This window comes from Musca autumnalis, unplaced genomic scaffold (genome assembly GCF_047663935.1).
Source record: "Musca autumnalis isolate F117 unplaced genomic scaffold, ASM4766393v1 scaffold_3, whole genome shotgun sequence".
NCBI classification, from domain to species: domain Eukaryota; kingdom Metazoa; phylum Arthropoda; class Insecta; order Diptera; family Muscidae; genus Musca; species Musca autumnalis.
In genome coordinates this window covers 157,874,705-157,895,471 of record NW_027411866.1, presented here as the reverse complement: position 1 = coordinate 157,895,471, position 20,767 = coordinate 157,874,705, and the positions used below count along the sequence as shown (strand labels likewise).

The 20,767-nt window shown below is 34.8% G+C and overlaps 1 protein-coding gene across 1 annotated transcript; it reads left to right on the top strand.

Moving 5' to 3' along the window:
* Positions 1 to 5,260: 5,260 nt before the first annotated feature.
* LOC141398349 (fibroblast growth factor receptor homolog 2-like) lies at positions 5,261 to 19,715 on the top strand. Its single transcript, XM_073975638.1, has 2 exons — positions 5,261 to 6,826; positions 19,236 to 19,715. Exons 1-2 carry the CDS (start codon positions 5,303 to 5,305, stop codon positions 19,713 to 19,715), a joined length of 2,004 nt encoding a protein of 667 aa, XP_073831739.1. The 5' UTR covers positions 5,261 to 5,302.
* Positions 19,716 to 20,767: the final 1,052 nt, after the last annotated feature.

Sequence of the window (20,767 nt, the reverse complement as noted above, 5' to 3'; positions counted from 1 at the left end):
TTTGTCTTCTATCGAAGCCCCTCCTCATTGAGACGGCACTGGAAAAATTCGATATTGAATGTACATATAAAAAGCCAAAATAATTAAAACTCACAAAACTGATGAACTGCAAAATATTTTTTCCTCTTTTTTCAATACCTTTTCTGCTCGACTTTATCTTATTTGCTTGTTTGTTTTGATCACTATAGAATACCTATATTTGGCAGTTCTCTTTTGAAGCTACAAAAACCATAAGATTGATGTGTACGGTACACTTAGTCCAGACACACCCGTCATGCATTACAAGTCATCATGCATTTGATTCTTGTGTTCTCAGAAGTAATTCTTCATTAGTTCTAAAAACTTAAAAAAACGGGTTCCAAAGTAATTTTAATAAAAAAAAATCATTAAATTTCATTTCAAATTCCAATATTACAACTTTGATCAAAAAATATATAAATCTTAAAAAAAAGTAGTACCAATTCGATTTACGAGGTTCGATATCGCTGCTAATTATCGTTCTTGCAAATTTGAAATTTCGCTTTGTCCCGTTAACTCGTGGTTGAAAACCAAGTACTGATCTTGCCAAAAGAAATTTTGAAACTTCCTTCTTAATCCAGCCAGCAAAGTGATAAGACAACCAAAAATCTTAGAAAAATTATTCCAACTTTTCTAAAACCATCGAATAATTATTTTGCACAAATTTCGGAAAGTCAATATTTTCAACACATATTCTACGGGAATCTACAAATATTTACTAAAATTTTCAACTGCAGATCGACATAAATACGACTGAAATTATTACACTTTCAAGTTTCACCAAACTCAACGAATTTACCACCGTATTACTTGGAACTTAAAGAGTATTGTTCGCCAGTGGGTATACAACAAGGTCCCATTTCAATTGGATCTTCACACTGGTGATATTTTCCACCAAAGCTCAGCAGAAGTGAATTTTCTCCAATGAAATTTAAAGACCGATTGTGACCGGAGATTGAAACGCAGGAGTACAGCGCCCCATACACCCCAGTTTCCGGCCAAGAACTTTTCGCCCTTAGTGTTAAACAACAGCCCAAATTCACAACCATTCTGTCAATAAGAGTCTTGGGGAAAAATTCCAGTATCAAGCCCCAGAGTGGATATCTTCAACAAATTGTGTCTGAATGTCATCCTCTCCAGTAATTCCATCGAATAGCCAATTGAATCAATCATATATGCATTGCTTCATAAATACTACAGAAATTAATCCTAGCATTACATCATCGCTAAGCGTATGAAACCCAGTGAAGTGTATACTGTGAAATTTTGGAGTGAATGGATATATTTTTGTGTACTCAGTAATTCAATTTAAAGCTTTTTTTAAAGAGAAAAATTATAAAGCTAAAGTCTAATTACGACCAATAGTGAATACGTATGGCCCTAGAAAGTTTAATGTTTTAAAGTTAAAAGTATTATTCGTTTAATATTTGCATATATGTATATCCCGGTATAATTAAAGCCTTATTCTTTGAAATCAATAATTTAGAATCTTATTCGGAATTCAATATTTTCATTAATATTCAATATTTTATGATATTAGAAAAAAATAATAAAATTCAAAGCCTCTATAAATGTCTTAAATAGGGGTTACGTCCCTCTCACGTATTTGTCAGTACAATAATTTTTTATGCGTAAAAATCATTGTCTCACTCCAAATAGTAAAAGAAACGTAAGAAAGAGTATTTCATTGACAAAAATTATTTCATTGATAAACAGAAAAAAGAAAACAAAATCAATAATTTTGTTTTTCAAAATAGTCAGGCTTAATCCCATAGTCGTTGTTTTAATATTTTATTAAAACAATTTTAATTTATTAGTGGGAAAAAATTGGCGATGTTTACCAAGGGGTAAGGCAGGGAATACTATAGTTTCAGATCTCGCCACAGATCTTCATCAGTTCCCTTATTTCTTGTTTTTCAACAAGAAACTTTTTATACCCAAGTGTCAATTGCTAGCTCAAATAGATACGTGCGCAAAGAAACACTCTGATCGAGAATTTCTTTGGCACTACCTAAACTCTATGGGATTAAGCCTGACTATTTTGAAGAACAAAATAGAAGTCGTCATCCCAAACAAAAAACTCCAACCCTCCTAATTGTGAGACCGGGCACCGTTAAAATGTTGTTTATTGCTGTAGTATGCAATACCAACAAATTAGTTATGTGTTTTTTCGTCGAGAATTGACGAACGCATAGCAGTGGGAAAGATTTGGTTTTGTTTGCAAGTGAAGTTGCTAGAGTGTAGGTAGTGTCAAAGAAATTCTCGATCAGAGTGTTTCTTTGCGCATGTATCTATTTGAGCTAGCAATTGACATAAAAAGTTTCTTGTTGAAAAACAAGAAATAATAAGATCTGTGGCGAGATCTGAAACTATAGTATTCCCTGCCTTACCCCTTGGTAAACATCGCCAATTTTTTCCCACTAATAAATTAAAGTTCTTTTAATAAAATATTAAAACAACGACTATGGGATTAAGCCTGACTATTTTGAAAAACAAAATAGAAGTCGTCATCCCAAACAAAAAACGCCAACCCTCCAAAATCAATAATTTAAATTCTCATCTAGCTCTTTAATTTCTCCTGAGTAATTATAAACAACACCTGCATCCAGTCCAGCGGAGGCCTTCAGCAGACCGGAGGAAAGGGTATAAGCCAGAAACCACAAAAAACTCATTACAAACTTACTTATTGATTTTGTTTTGATACGTCGATCATTGTGGGTGAGATTTCATAATGTAAAGCAATCACAAAACAGAAGAGAAGAGTAATTATTTGTTATTTCATATTACCTCTTTTGCATTTGTAATATTCTCTGCTGTTAACATTGAGTGTGATTGCTACAAACATTATGATTTCTCACAAATAATTCTGTTTCTTTACTTTTTGTCATTGCTTATTATTATTTTTTTTTGTTCAAACCGTTCATACATAATGATAAATATTAACCCTTTGAGAGTCATAGCAATTTCGTAAGGCATTCCAAATTCTAAATGTGATGAAACTAATCCTTCTTATTTTTTCAGTTTGTTTTCTGAGATATAGATATACATACATATAAATAATACAATAGTTCAAATAGCCAAATTTTGCAATCTCGTTGCGTATATCTATTGACGGTAATACGGAGTGATACTAAATTTGTTCATACTTCCCTTATTAGTTTAAGTATTGTAATGAATAAACCCATTTTGGGAGAAACATTTTCATTAATATCTTTGATATTGTACGATTTCTTATAAAGCAAAGTATGTAGAATAAGTTACCTATACTTTCTTCCCAAAAAAAAATTGTATTGAATTATCCTCAAAACTTAAGTCGTGAATTGCTAAAAGAAAAAATACGACGTTTTCTTGTTTAAATGGGTTAATTGATTTGTAGTCATGTCGATAGGGATTCTACATATAATATTTACAGCCAGTAGGATTACGGAAGGTGAGGGTTCTGAGGCTTATACTCTCAATGTTACCAGAGGGTATACCAACATGACAGGCACCGACAAATATCAGCAATTTTCTAGTAAAATCATGTTTTTTTTGGTGGGGATTTTTTTTACATAGAGTAATATATTGGTCCATTTTGTTTTAACTCTAAATACACTAAGGAGTCTTTAATAATTAATGTTATGTGAACATGGGTTGGGCTGAGAGGGACAAGAACCCCCCAAATTCGGCTGAAGCTAGGGAATAAAGGCTCCTCCCCGTTCTTCCTTATCCCAACTACCAGAATGCTTCGATGCTACAAAAATATGCATTCACACGACATACTCGTGACCATTACAGGTTTCAAAATACAAAACACACATATACATACATATGTACATGCATACAAAACGTTCTGTCATACTTGAATTTGTTCAACTTACAAAAAGTATACGCTCGACGTATTTCGGTAGTTCTCATAAGAATACATGTGTTCTACTTTTTTCACCACATACGTTTTGGGAATACGGACGTATTTTTTTTCTTTTTTTTTCTTTTCGAACGTTCCCACGCCTCACTTTCCCACCCCTGCCGACCGAGGGGGCGACCTCCCTTTTACGTAGGGATCGCGTACACACCATGATCCGCATCATGATGGGGTATGAGAGGGAAATTGAAAACCAGCTACAGAATTTACTTCATCAGCTAGTTAGTTACTTACTAATACATTTTTATATACTATTCATTTAAAAATAAAATTATGTTAGATTTTATAAGGTCAAGGCTCATGCCAAAGTCTACATTACAATACATGGAATTAAAATCTACACACATTTTGTTAATAGGATCTCCCATAGAGTAATTCGTGCGGTGGAAATCTCTAAATAAGGGTTGATAGTTTCTAATTGTTCTACAAGGAACATTTATTCTAATAGATGATATTAAGAAATCCGAGGGAATATTACCTATTAAAATTTTATGCACCATCATAGTGTTTAACATTGTGCGTCTACTTTTTAATGTAGGTAATCGAATTAATTTTAACCTGCTTGTATATGAAGGCAAGACAGGCAAGAAATCGCTATTCCAATGTAAACCTCTCAGTGCGAAAAGCAAAAATTGTTTCTGCACTGATTCAATTTTATCAGAATACATTGCGTATTGAGGGTCCCATACAACAGAACCATATTCTAATATAGGTCTTACAAGTGACGTAAATAGTTGTTTTGTTATATAGGGATCTGAAAATTCTTTGGCCCATCTTTTTATAAATCCTAAAACTCCATGCGCTTTATTAACAATAGAAATTACATGATTATTAAATTTTAATTTTCGATCCATCAAAAGGCCAAGATCAACGAATGATGCTACAGTTAATAATTGAGAACCGTTAATATTGACTTTGTTAATTTAAAAAAAAGAAGTGCAATTGTATTGGTCATAAAATCAGCAAACAAATTAAATATAACTTCATCTGGGATCTTTGTTAACCACAAATGCGTTTTCATTTATACAAAGTATATGATCAAGTACGAGTATGTAGGAAAATTTTACATGCCATTAGTTACAATAAACACTTCGCTTGGAAGGTACATAATGTGTCAGAATTACTTTAAAAAATAAATAAATATAATTCATATTTAAAATATGTATACAATGTAAAATCTTTGGCCGAGGATAACATTTGCCATTTCAATACAATAATCGATGCCATTTGAATTTGAAACAAAACTATATAACTTTAATTTCGTGTGATTTTTAAAATGAGAGTCCATGTTTTTGACAGGTTCGTGTTTTTTGTAAAACGAGGATGAGAACAAGAAATTATAGATCGTGTTTAATAAACGTAATATTCTCCACATTTGCCATGCATATACTGCGTCCTGAGATGATTGCCCATGTGAGCGGAGTTGGTGTCAAGATTCCACATACAAATGCTTTAGATGTAAAATATGAAACTAAGGCTGAAGAAAAAGCTCCCGAATTTAAGAACCCAGGAAAACTTTTTAAAAATATTTATAAACCCTCTGGTAGTTATATACTGCTGCGTTGTCCTGTAAAAGGCCATCCTAAACCTAATATAACATGGACTTTAAATGATGCACCAATAGAGAGACACAATGGAAAAGGCGCATATAAAAAGTGGTCAATTGCAATTGAAGACGCCGTGACTCAAGATTCTGGAGATTACAAATGTAAAATATGCAATGTTCATGGCTGCATAGAGCATACGACAACAGTTGCAGTTATCGACAAATTCCCTTTAGCACCGAGAATAGATAAAAGTTTTCCCTCAAATCAAACAGTTCTGGTAAATAGTAATTTCACCTTGGAATGTCGTGTTGTGTCTGATCTATGGCCCCATATTGTGTGGATAAAATCCATTAAGGAATATTTGGCTACTGAAGAACTTGACAAATTTATAAGCGCTTATATTTCAATGGGTAATGTGAATTCAACAAATGACTTTGAAGTGCTCGAGCGTGATACGGAGAACCCAGACAGACTAAGCTTTGCGAATGTTACACACGACGATGAAGGTTGGTATACTTGTGTTGCCATGAATTCTTTGGGAAAGGATGTGGCGAGTGCCTACTTAAAAGTTGTGGATAGCATAGCGGCGGAAAATGCAAAACAGCATCCAAATGATTCAACATCACTAACAATAATTGCCTTTATTGTTGTTTTGCTTATTCTAATCGGCATGGTTCTTATTTTTTATGTGTTGCGTAACTTAAGACGTGAAAAGTTGCTTAAACAAAAAATTGAAATGGTTGAACGCTGGACAAAGAAAATCATAGTTGATAAGCCACCACCATTATCAGAGGGCGACACAGATGATTTGCAAGTGCCTGTCGTAAAAATTGTAAAACAACGTAAAGTTTTTACAAGATCAACTAGGAATGCTGATTCCAATCATGACTTCAATGAATACGAATTGCCATTAGACCCAAATTGGGAAATACCGCGCAGTCAATTGACCTTGGATTCCACACTGGGTGAGGGTGCTTTTGGTCGTGTCGTTATGGCACAAGCTCCAGGATTATTTCCCCACACAACCGTTGTGGCTGTGAAAATGGTCAAAGATGAGTACACAGATGCTGATGTAGCAAGCCTGGTTGCTGAAATGGAAGTGATGAAAATGATTGGCAAACACATCAATATCATTAACTTGTTGGGCTGCTGCACACAAAACGGACCTCTGTGGGTCGTTGTTGAATTTGCACGCCATGGAAATTTAAAAGATTTCCTCAAAAAGAATCAACCGAACTTGACAAATATGAAAAGCAACAATGGCTATATGGAGATGCAGGCAATGCTGAAAGTGGAGCAGCTGATAACATTTGCTCTTCAAATAGCACGTGGCATGGAATATCTTACTTCTCGACGTGTAAGTATCTGTTTAAATGGTCTTCATCATTAGATGGAGGGGTTGTTTTAATTGTGTCACACCGCTAGAAACTCGTCGCGAAATATTCGTCGCGTATAAATGGTTAGTCGCTTTAGCGAAGAATAGATACCAAATTTCAGTTATTCCGGTTGAATAATGTAGCTAAAACTTTCAACATACCGAAAAACGGGAGGAACCGTTCTATGGAAAGTTTGGTGGAAAGTTTTATACCTCCCACGAAGACTAAATAACAAATTAAAACCATTTTTGTGGGTTATTGAGGCCACAGACTTCATATTACAAAACAAGTAAGAAAAGCGTTAAGTTCGGCCGGGCGAACTTTTTATACCCTCCACCACGAACTGTATTGAAGTGAATATGAACAATTAGTTTTATTTCGTTTATGAAAGTAGTAGTAGTAGTAGTGAAGTAGTACATATATCTCAACTGATAATACTCCCTTTGAAACAGTTAATATGGGGCGACATTTTTGTTCTTTCCAAAACATGGACCAATATTTACAATTTTCCGAATTGAGCGAAATACATAAAATTGGGCAAAACCGACAACACCTAAAACTGGATATTCTGGATTTAGATAGTTAACAACATCGGGAGCACCGTTCTATAGAGGCTGTATAAAAAGTTAGCCTCTACTGATAAATTTCTGGAGGAAAGTTTCGTAACTCCAGCGAAGACTAAATACCAAAGTTCAGTTATTCCCATTGAATATTGTGGTTAAAACTTTCAAAATACCGAAAATTGGGAGGGATCTTTCTATGGCGGGATATATAAAAACTTGAAACAATACCGGAAATTTTCAGGTGTGAAGTTTTATACCACCAACGGAGACTAAATATTAAATTTTATCCGTTTCGATGGGATATTGATGACACAACCTTAAAATACCGAAAATCGGGAAGTACGCTGCTATGGGGGTTATTTGAAGAAAAGGGCTTATACTGATAATTCTCTTCTGCAATATTTTATACACCCATGGCAGTTTAAATACTAAATTTCAGTCATATCGGTGGTATATTGAGGCAATAATTTTCAAAATACCACAAATCGGAAGGTACAGTCCTATGGGGGTATTTTAGGACGTCGACCTATACCGGCACATTTCGGCTGGAATGTTTCATATCTCTGTTAAAAACTTAATACCAAATATCAGCTATTTTGGTGGAGAACGAGCTATATGTAGAAAATCGGAAGGTACATTTCTTTGGGGGCTATATGAAAACATGAACCTATACCTACCAGGGACGTAGCCAGGATTTCATTTCGGGGGGTCCCAACTGACCAAAATTTTGAAAGTTCGTGTTAGCGAAAATGTCTTATTTAGCAAATATGTAAACCTTATTTTGGACTTATTTTACTGATTAAATAATTTCCAATACTATTTTTTAATTCAAATGGGCCAATTTTATCTTGTTTTTAGATCTTTTTGACAGTATGTCACAGTTAATATATGGTCAAAACAATTAATATATTAATAATCCCAAATAATTCACAACTATAGTGAATGTTATGAAATTCAGTGATATCACTTCGGTAAGACCAAAAGAAAGCGAATACAATCGGAAAACCTTAGAAATGTCATAACATTTAATTTTCAAATCTCTTAACATTATAGTTTTCAAATATATGCACAAATCCGATGTCTTATCACAAAGAATTTCTGAAGGCCGAGAACTAATGCTGAGTAATAGTTAGTCTATCCATCAAGCACATAATCGCGGTCATGTCGCCAAAACATGCATCTGTCGGTAGACTAATTTTGGCGTACAATCGTCGGACTTCACTTATAGAAATTCTGGTTTCCTATCCTGGATTTTCTCATAAATTGATGAGGAACAAGGGAAACTCTGGAATCCAGTCTTAAATTATTTAAAAATGAAATTATGCGGCCCAATCCATGTATACATTCTTTTAGCAAAAATTCATAAACACAATTTTCTCAATCTACATTTTTTATACTCGCAGCCTTTAGCCAAAATGTGCATCATCAAAATAATAGCTTTAGGGCCAAAATGTGTTTGGAAGAAAGAAACACACTTCGAAGATGGGCCATATCGATCTACTTTTTCGGCAAACTTCCGCAGAGTATTTCCAAAATTTACAGCGAAGTGCACTTTTAGACCTCCCTGGATAAGCTGTGTAGGCTTAAGACCTCAATGGTCATGGCTTCACTTCCTTAATGCTTATAATTTAGTTATAAGTAAAAAAATAAATCTCTGGAAACGCTTTGCTTTTTTGCAACAAGTGTTCTCGGGGCCCCTATTACTACAGTACGAGTTTTTCAGAGGCAAGTCTATACTTCCAGAGAAAATGGCACGAAAGCTGTAAAGAACACCTAAGGCAATCATTTGTAGTGGCTGCTGCGGACGACATCTTTCGAACCGGATACTGCGTTGGTCCAAACTTTGTTTATCGCAATATTTCAGCGAGACTTATATATACAAAATTCGAAGATGGTGCTTTTCGGTCTACTTCTACTGGTATTCTCCCCCCAAATTTCAAGAATTTTAGCAAAAGTGGTATGCGGAGCAACAGATTTAATCCAAACTTTGGATTTAGTAATATTTTTTCCAAACTTAGTTTTTTCTCGAAAATGGGCCATACTGGGGTACCTTCCTCACAAACCTTCAAAATAGTTGTTTAAGTGCAGTTTAAGGTCTATTTGAGGATCTTTAGACATTTTTACTGAAGGTATTCCTTATGTTTAGAGCGGTATTATGTTTCGTGATATAAGGGTCAAAAGGTGAAAATTATACAGTGGCGAACTGAAATGACTAGTGGGCGCAATATCTTTTATAAGGAATGACTCCCAAAATAAGATCTACTCCCAAAATGAACTATGTCGGTCCGGTCCATTTCTCCATACCTCCTCCGCAACACTTGTGATGAATGTTACAAATCCATATTTTGTTTGCAAGTTCATACGTACGAAAATGGCTAAAATGTTCTGAAAATCTCCTAATACATAGTTTTTGGGTTTAAGGATTTTGGCTATGTAGCCGCTATTCGATCTGTCTATAGATGCAAGTTTCAATTCACACATGCTCAGGATATATTCCTGTCCGCAAAGTCGACTGGTACTTGTTGAGATTTTGACATAGAAGAGACGGTTTCCGATCAGTTTTTAGATTTCGTTTGTCGTCACAAAGTCCTTTACCGAAGGAGGAAAAATTAACATTTCTTGAAATGTGCATCCATTGAATGTACTTCCCAAAATACAATTGCTGTGGGTTTCTATGACGTTTTCTTCTGGTTTTATTCAAAGAGTAATCGACAGAAAAATCCCTGAAGATGAAATTCATTGTAATTTTAAAATATTGGGAATAATATGTAATTAATCAATATATATATATATAAAGTAGAAAAATGTTTGTACGTTTGTTTGTTTGTTTGAAGTTTATGGACTCAAAAACCGCTGAACTGATCTTCCTGAAATTTTCAGGGTATATCACTACATGGCCTGAAAGTAACATAGGCTATAAACATTTCTGAAATTCCGCGTTGATCCGGAGATATAGCATCAGAATCGGAGGTACCTCCAAAAAATTTAGATTTTTTATGCAAATATCTATAGAATGGTAACAGATAATGTCTCCAAACTTTGGATGTGTGCAGGAATTTCGTCTAGAAATAAATTTGCAAAATTATATTGAAATCGGTTCAGATTTGGATATAGCGCCCATATATATTTTCGGCTGATTTCATGTATTTTATACATTAAACACGCTATATATGTCCAATTTCAATGAAATTTGGAATGTGTGGCGGAATTGGGTCTAGAAATAATTTTGCCAAATTATATTGAAATCGGTTCAGATTTTGATATAGCTCCCATATATATTTTCGTCCGATTTCGTGTATTTGATGCACAAAACACGCTTTATATACCCGATTTTAATGAAAGTTGGAATGAATGACGAAAATTGGCCTACAAATAAATTTGTCAAAATATATTTTATCTTATTCGGGGTGGCGTAGCGCACCGGGTTAAGCTAGTAAAATATAAACATTGACCTCAAGCTCAATAATCTTGATTTTATTAATATTCGAAAAGTCGAACAAAACATAAAAATTCGACAGAAAAATCCTTTTGTCCAATAGACATTTACGACACTGCGGTGGAACAGAATTGCAGAATTTATTGCAAATTTCAAACATAATAAAGAATTTGTAATTGTTATGAATTTCAAAATATGTAGGTCATTATAAAAACGTGTTAGAGAAAATATACAAACACTTAAAACCACAAAGATTAAGCAACGGTTTTATCTTTTATTGTTGAATTGCTCTTATAAAAAAATTTCAAAAACAAAATATCGGAAAAATGCTTTTTCTGGATGTTGTTTATAAGCCAAAGTTATAGACGTAATATGTTACAAACGTTCAATAAATACAAATAAACGTTTTGTTCTGAACTCAGTAACACTTACATTCCGATTGAACGCTTAAACAACACCTTAAATTTTAACAAGAACTATGCATAAAATTGCTCAAAAAGCCTAACTTATTCATTATTTTTATATTTTCAAATATGTTGGACAATAAGTATACCAATGTAGTTAAATAATTATCTGTAATGCTTTTAACAACTTTACATATTTCTTGAACAATTTAAAACAGTTTAAAATTTTACTCAAAAATTAAAAAATGTGTATCATAAGCTAATATCCTATGGGAACTAAAATGATTACGGGGGGCCCGCCCCCCCCCCTGACTACGTCGGTGATACGTACACATTTCAGGCGGAAAGTTTTATACCCTCCGCTAAGACTAAGTACCATCTTACAGCCACTTTCGTGTTATAATGAGGCTAAAACCTTCAATATACCGAAAATTGGGATATACAGTTCTATGGGGGTACCCTCCAAAATCTGCACGTATAGCCCAAAAAAAAAAAGACTAAATACCAAATTACAGCTACTTCAGAGAAATAATGAGACTACAAAATTCAAAATACCGATAATCGGGAGGTACCGTTCTTTCAAAACGTACCGACAAATTTCTGAGACAAATTTTTGTAGCCTGGAAAAAGACTAAATACCAAATTTCAGCCACTTCGGTGGAATAATGAGGATAAAACCTTCAAAATACCGAAAATCGGGCGGTGCCGTTCTATGGGAGCTATATGAAGACGTTGACCTATACCGACTAATTTCAGGTGGAAATTTTTATACCCACAACGAAGACTATGTACCAAATTTTAGCCATTTCGGTTTTATAATGAGGCTAAACACTTCAAAACACCGAAAATTGGGATGTATCGTTCCATGGGGTGTACATCAAGGCGTGGACCGACACAGATACATTTCTGGGAGAAAGTTTTGCATCCCAAAAGAGGACGAAATTTCAAATTTCAGCCATTTTGGTAGTATAGCTATAACCTTAAAAAATGCTGAAAATTGGGAGATATTGTCCTATGGGGACTATATGAGGGTGTGGAACAAATTTCAAATGGAATGTTTTATTCCCCAAATGAAGACTAACCACCAAATTTCAGCTATTTCGGTGGAATATTAAGGCCACTACCTTCAAAATACTGAAAATCAGGAGATATCGTCCTATGGGGTCTATATGAAGGCGAGGACCTATACCTATAAATTTCCGGGAAAGTTTTATTCCCCAACGAAGACAAAATACCATATTTATAGCAGCCATTTCGCTGCTATAAATAGGCTAAAAGCTTCAAAATACCTAAAATCGGTAGATATCGTCCTATGGGGTCTATATCAAAACCTGGACCTATATAAACATTTTATGGTAGAAATATTTCTTAGCCTCTGGGAACAGAAAATACAAACTTACAACCGATTCTGTGGTCGAATGGGACTAATAAATTCATGGGGCGTTATACGGGGGCTATACCAAAACGTGGACCTATATAAACAAACTTTTGTATAAATGTTTTTTAAAATTACGCGTACTATATATGGGGCCTTATATTAAGGCTATACCAAAACGTGGACCTATATAAACAAAATTTGGTAGAAAAATTTTTTAGCCTCTGGAGACACCAAATAACAAATTACAACCAATTCGGTGGTCAAATGGGACAAATATCTTAAAATTTCTTTAAGACGACGATGGGTCACGCTTCACTTTGTATGGGGGCTATACGAAAACGTGGACCTACATAGCCCACTTTCAATACCAAAAGTCCTACATCTATCTATATATCAAGCTTTTTGTAGAAAATTAACTTATGTTGAAACTGAGGTATGGGGTATTGTAACTCGCGATCAGTTTTACTATACCATAACTTTTGACCACATTTCGGTAAAATAAACTGTTTTAGCCCGATTCACGGGGGGGTTTCTTAAAATAATAATTTGAGCGGAAGCTGTGGTCGTACTAATGTAAAAAAATCGGAAAAAATCGTTGAATTAAACGAGTTTCATTATGTTATTTTCCAATTAGTGGTTTTACAACACAATGTAGAGCTTAATGCTCAACGGAGAAGTTAAAGAGTACACTTCAGAGTTGAAGTTTCTAATGTATGATTTTTTAATATAACCACTGTATCTACCTCAAACGGATGCTGACATTTTGCAACCTGAAAAATGGGGTTTTTTGAATTTTTGCTCTAACCGGGACGCGCAGCTGGATTTCCTTAAAAGCTTATTATTTGGTTGTAGTACTCGCGATTTCGCATTTTTTAATGTATAACATGAGGGTGTAGCCCTCACAGGATCATAGTAATCTGCGCCCCAACACGAAATTTTTGTGCGTAAATTTTTCTCAAAAACCTATTTTGTTGGTTTAAAATTTACAAACGTCATTCGATTTCCGTGGAAACTCGCGTAAATTTAGTTTTTTTACGTTCTGAATCTAACAAGCCACGACGCGTAAAAATCCACCCACTAGATCGGCGGATATGATACCCCTCAAATTTCGAAAATTTGCAAAAAATTATTTTGAAAATATCGCATATTAAAACGCGTTTTGGATGTGTCAGTTCTACTTAAATAAATAGATCGATACGCGTGTTTAAACTGCGCGAAAACAGATATTTAAAAACTCTCGTAAATCCAGAGATAAAATAGATTTTTTTCTAAAAATTGAGTGCGATGCTACATCCACGGTTCTTGATGGATCGCGTTGAAACGGCATAGAATGATGTATTTTTAATGGTGATTATTGAAATCGGATGCGCATAAAATGTAAATGAACTTCGCCGAAATTATGACCATTTTACTGTATTTTGTACCCTAGTATGCAGCAGATGCTACATCGTGGCCGCCAAATAGAATTTGACAAACTGTACATCAAATAAAAGGGATTGATTAGCTGTGTTGGAAAATCGGATGCGCATCATGTCATTTTCATAATTACGCGGTTTATATGCGTCTCAAATGTTGTAATATTCAATATAACATTATTTTAACGTTATGCCACAATTGGAATTCCTTGTGATTTAATAATATTATCCAATAGGAAAACTATTAGCCAAAAATTTGTTACAACGGAATATCATCATTATTGCGTGAAATTTTCACGAAAATGCCGAAGAACTCAAAAATTTTTTCTCCAACTTTTCCTATAAAACCATAAAAAAAAATAAAATTAGAATAATATGATTTTAATTTTTTTCTAATATTTTCTTCGTATTTTTGCAAATAACATGAATACTATAGCTCCAACCTTCACAACTTAGGTTTCATTTTATTCCTCAAAATGTCTGGATGCTGTTATAATTTTTTTTATATATTTTTCGTAAGTATGAGCGCTATTGTTTCAAAAATATCCCAGCAAAATTTGACGGAAGGGGTTCTTTGCGATGACGTGATTTCATGTCATCTTTTGCATTGGTTCAAAGGAAGTCGTGAAAGATCCGATCTTTTCATTAGGATTTGAACCAATGCCAAGGAAGTCGTGAAAGATCCGATCTTTTCATCAGCATTTGTACCCATTCCATCGATCCAATAGAGATGATGTTTGTGTTTTTATTTACACACCTGTTTATTTTCATTTTGGTATGTTCCAGTACTGCAAAAATCTACTAATTTTTACTATTTTTTTTTCGATAACATAAAGGAAAAATTGTTATCGTAGTAAAAATAAGTAGATTCTTGCAGTTTCTGGAACAGACCAAAGTTGTAAGAACTGTCGTCGTGATGTTGTCTTACATTTCCTGCATATCAAACAACTAAAATTTCTAAACAATTGGTATTATATGAAGTCCCAACCATCGAGCTAAAAATAGTATCGGACTGCACACATTGCTATTTTAAAAGTTCCCTTGTCTGTTCTAAATCTGACATAGAATGAAATCAATAAAATCTCGCTTCTTGGAATTTGAAAAAAAAGTCCGAAACGAAAAGGAACAAGAATCTGAAAATAAAGAAGAAACTACTTTTGGAAAGAAACAAATAAAAATAAATTAATTAAGCATAAATGGTATTTTCCATAAAAAGTCTCTCCTCCCCGTTCGTTACATTTTGTTCTTAGAGATCCCTAAAGCAAGCCGGGTTGTAGATCCCTACATATTTCCGTCACTAAACAAAAGAGTATAAATTACCAAAATGTTGTTATAAAATAACAAAATTATAAAATAAAAGTAATTTACGAAATAAAAATACCTAAAGGAGTGCATTTGGAGTCCATGTTGAAATCTGAACTGGTGATGGGAAGATACTTGAAAAAACCTTTTGTAAGATGAAAGAATATCAGTTGCGGAGAACGGAGGAAGTAATCTTTTGCGTTGCAGCGGTGGTGATTACATTGCAATTTTGGATGTAAACTTTTGAAAAACTAAACTAATAAATTAATTGTAGCTATTTCATGAATTCGTTTGAATTAATAAAGAGTTTTGTTTTTCATGAAAACCATATTTCAATGCAGCATTTCCATTTTCCAAACAAGACATGAAAATTTCATGCCAAGGGGTTGGTGAAAATGACATGCCAAAGCATTGGTTAAAATGACATGTCAAAGCATGGGTGGAAATGACATGCCAAAGCATTGGTGGAAGTGACATGTCAACGCATTGGTTAAAATGACATGCTTAGGATCCAGAAAAGAACGTCATCTTTTGGGGTCCACGCTCATATTAAATTCATCGATGAAGATGCTAAAAAGATGACATGCTAGATCACTTGCACCCATGATTGAATGTCATCTTTGGCATCGAACATTTTGCTGGGTATGTTTGTAAATACGTGAAATTATTTAACAAATTTGATTTTTCGCGAATCCATTTAGACTTTGCGATTATTTTTTGCATCATCGCAAAGGTTACGAATTCAGTTAACGATAATAGGATATAACAGCCAACTATATTAAGCCGCGATTTTTTTTAGAATTTTTTCTAATTATCATAATTAAAACGGTCATATCTTTTGCGCGCAACGATCAACGTTAGTAACGAAAACAGATTTGGAATGCAGATTTTTTTCTTAATCTATGTACCAAAAATCATTGATGTAGTATCAAATTTTTTTGAAATGGGAAAGACAATTTTAGACATTTTTCCTGATATATAAAATTGAAATTTGTTTGTCTGTTTGTTGGTTTGTTTGTTTGTTTGTGCCTTATAGAGTCGAAAATCGCTGAACAGGTCTTACTGAAATGTTTAGGGTACATTGCTACATCGCCTGGAATGAAAATAGGCTATATTATTTTTTGAAATTTCGCGTTGATCTAGGGATATAGCATCAAAACCGGAGGTACCTTAAAAAAATTTAGATTTTGTATGCAAATATCTTTAGAACTGTTACAGATACAATCTCCAAATTTTGTATGCGTGACGGAATTTGATGTAGAAATAAATTTAGATATAGTTCCCATACACATATATTTTCGGCCAATTTCCTTATTTTATGCTCAAAACACGCTATATATGTCCAATTTCGCTGAAATTTGGAGAGTCTGACGGAATTTGTTCCAGAAATAAATGTGCTAACTTATGTAGAGATCGGTTCAGATTTGAATATAGCTCCCATATATATTTTCGGCCGATTTCCTGTAGTTTATGCACCAAGCACGCTATATATGTCCAATTTCGCTGAAATTTGGAATGTGTTACAGAACTTGGTCTTGAAATAAATGTGCCAAATTATATCGAAATCGGTTCAGATTTGGATATAGCTCCTGCATATATTTTCGGTCGATTTCTTGTATTTTATAAACCAAACTCAAAATTTATGTCCAATTTCGGAAAAATTTGGAATGCGTAACGGGATTTGGTCTAGACATAAATGTGGCAAATCATATCGAAATCGGTTCAGATATGGATATTGCTCATATCTATATTTTAGGCCGATTTTCTGTATTTGATGCTCTAAAGACGCTGTATGTGTCCAATGTCGCTGAAATTTGGGATGTCTGACGGAATTTGTTCCAAATATAAATATGACAAATTATATCGACAGCGGTTCATATAGGAATATAGCTACCCATATATATTTTCGGTCGATTTCATGTTTTTGTTACGTATGTTCAATTTCAATGAAATTTTGAAGTCTTAGCAGTCAGTAAAAGTCATCATTATTTACAGAAGTACTTATAGTCGGGAAGGAAGGCTACAGCTATTAAGTATCATGTCCAAGGCTACAGCTATTAAGTATCATGTCTTTGAGAGACTTCGTAAGATTTATGTTTTATTATTATATATATCTAAATCATTAGGAATACTTATAGGCGGAAAGGCTTTCGGAGGAGTGTTACCTCCTGAAACATACAAAAATACCATAGTAGCTCCATAACAACCCTGAATAGGTATATAACGCCTTCATATCTCCTATATTTATTTGTTAAAATATTAAAAACGTTAAAATAATTCTGACATTCCAATATATTTTATCGTAGTCGGGGCAGCAAAGCGCACCGGGTTCAGCTAGTCTAATATATAAAAGACAATGTGTGTATGTTCCGTATAGACACATAAACGGCTGAACCGATTTTCTTAAAAATGTCAAGGAATGTACAAGAAACACCGGTGGTGAAAATAGGCTATATATTTTTTTTAATTTCGGAGAGGCCGGGTAACTCCCCCATGCCCTATTTTTATAAAAACCCTATTTTATCACGCCCACTTTTTTAATACGTTACATACCCAAAACTACAGAACCGATGTTCCAGAAAATTTCAGTGAATGTACAGGGAAGACCCGTGGTTAAAATAGGCTATACATTGTGTTGAATTTAGGAGGGGTTTGGTACCTCCTCTATGTCTGATTTAATAAAACCGCTATTTTAGGAAAAATTAAGTCTTCCGAACAACCACCCTGCTGCGGACTTGCACTCTCCGAAACACCCCGCTCCGAACTTTCACCCTACGAACCACCCCGCCCCGAACTTCCACCTTCCGATCCGCCCTGCTTCGACCTTCCACCCTGCAGCGGACTTCCACCCTCCGAACCAACCCGCATTGATCCACCCTCTGATCCACCGCTGCTGCGGACTTGCACTCTCCGAACCACCCCGCTCCGAACTTCCACCCTACGAACCACCCCGCCCCGAACTTCCACCTTCCGATCCGCCCTGCTTCGACCTTCCACCCTGCTGCGGACTTCCACCCTCCGAACCAACCCGCATTGATCCACCCTCTGATCCACCTCGCTCGGAATTTCCACCTTCCGAACCACACCCTCCCATCCACCCCGCTCCGAACTTTTACATATCGAACCACTCTGCAACGAACCACCCTGCTCCGAACTTCCACCCTTCGATTGTCCGACCCTAGGTACTCATTTTGGGACCATAAGACCCGAGCACGCCCAATTTTTGAGGTTATCACCTCAAGAGGGAGAATCCAGACTTAATAAAATGTAAACTTAATTATTTTGGTACACAATTTTATATATGTAAGGGTTTTTACTATTCTCTGAGCACAATTTCAGTCTTAATTTTGCTTTCCCCACTTCGTGGTTGAATGTCAATAACAGGGATATTATGAGATAACTACCCAGCAAAATAAATTGGAAGCAGTGCAATGTAGACTACTTCTATCACGGCATGTTTTGATGCAGTTCAAACGGAGTCATGAAAAAGACACTCCATTCCTCACATTTTAACCGCTTTTGGATGCAATCCAAAGAATCACATCCATTTGCAGTTAAAATGCAGTGCCAAGGGTCAGTTAAAATGCAGTGCCAAAGGGTTAGTTAAAATGCAGTGCTATGGAGTGCATCTTTCAGTAGTCACGCTCTTGTAAAAATCATGAGTGAAAATGCATAATTGGATGCACTTCCAGATTACTTGTACATATATTTTAACTGCATCTTTGGAGGCAAACATTTTGCTGGGTATATAATAACGAATTCGTTATACTTTCTTTACCCCTTGCCGCAAATTTTTAATCAAATATTTATCAATTATTTTACAAAACCGGTTTAAACCGATTAATGTCAAAATTCAAACTTGAATTTTAAAAGAACTCATTGTCATTTCCAGTGCATTCATCGTGATTTGGCAGCAAGAAATGTTTTGGTGTCCGATAATTACATTATGAAAATAGCCGACTTTGGACTGGCTCGCAATATTCAAGATCGTGAATATTATAGAAAAAATACCGACGGAATATTACCCGTAAAGTGGATGGCACCTGAATCGCTAGAGGAAAACTTTTACAATTCTCAGTCTGATGTCTGGTCATATGGTGTTCTTTTGTGGGAAATTTTCACCTATGGCGGAGAACCATATCCACACATCAATTCAGTAGAAGAATTATATCGCTTTTTGAATAGCGGACAACGAATGGAACAACCGCAATATTGTCCACAAATTGTTTATATGCTAATGCAACAATGTTGGCAACACGACCGCAATACGAGACCAACATTTTCAGAAATAGTGGAGAATTTCAATCAAAGCTCGGCAGAGCTGTCGATCGAAGATGCTGTGTACATGCCAACGGCTGAGACTCAATTGTGATAAAGTAATATTTAAATACAAAATAGTTTTGTGGTTTTACTAATTTATTATTAAGTTATACATAAGTAGATTGTTAATTTCAATGAGAAGAACAAAATAAATTAATATACAGAGAAGTATATTAAGTAATATAGGTAGGTTCAGTGCACTGCAATAAATAATTATAATTATAGAGAAAAGTGGTGACATGCTTCTGGTTTTTAACATTTTAGTGAGGTTTCTAAGAATGGATTTTTTAAACATTTTTAGGTGGACTCTAAGGCCACAATAAGCGTGGATATTTTTAAACATTTTTAGGTGGACTCTGAGGCCACAGAAAGCGTGGATTTTTAAACATTTTTAGGTAGACTCTAAGGCCACAATAAGCGTGGATGTTTTAAACATTTGTAGGTGGACTCTAAGGCCACAATAAGCGTGGATTTTTTTAACATTTTTAGGTGGACTCTAAGGCCACAATAAGCGTGTTTTTTTTTAAAAATTGTAGGTGGACTCTAAGGCCACAATAAGCGTGGATTTTTTAAACATTTTTAGGTGGACTCTAAGGCCGCAATAAGCGTGGATTTTTTAAACATTTTTTGGTGGACTCTTAGGCCACAATAGGCGTGGATTTTTTAAACATTTTTTGGTGGACTCTAAGGCCACAATAGGCGTGGATTTTTTTAAACATTTTTTGGTAGACTCTAAGGCCACAATAAGCGTAAATTTTCAAACATTTTTTGGTGGACTCTAAGGCCACAATAGGCGTGGATTTTTTAAACATTTTTTGGTGGACTCTAAGGCCACAATAAGCGTAAATTTTCAAACATTTTTTGGTGGACTCAAAGGCCACAATAGGCGTGGATTTTTTTAAACATTTTTTGGTGGACTCTAAGGCCACAATAAGCGTAAATTTTCAAACATTTTTTGGTGGACTCTAAGGCCACAATAGGCGTGGATTTTTTAAACATTTTTTTGGTGGACTCTAAGGCCACAATAGGCGTGGATTTTTTTAAACATTTTTTTGGTGGACTCTAAGGCCGCAATAGGCGTGGATTTTTTACACATTTTTTGGT

Coding starts and splice junctions, on each gene's coding strand:
- LOC141398349 (XM_073975638.1), top strand. CDS start 5,303: ATGCATATACTGCGTCCTGAGATGATTGCCCATGTGAGCGGAGTTGGT. Junction 6,827..19,235: donor AATATCTTACTTCTCGACGT/GTAAGTATCTGT, acceptor TGTCATTTCCAG/TGCATTCATCGTGATTTGGC.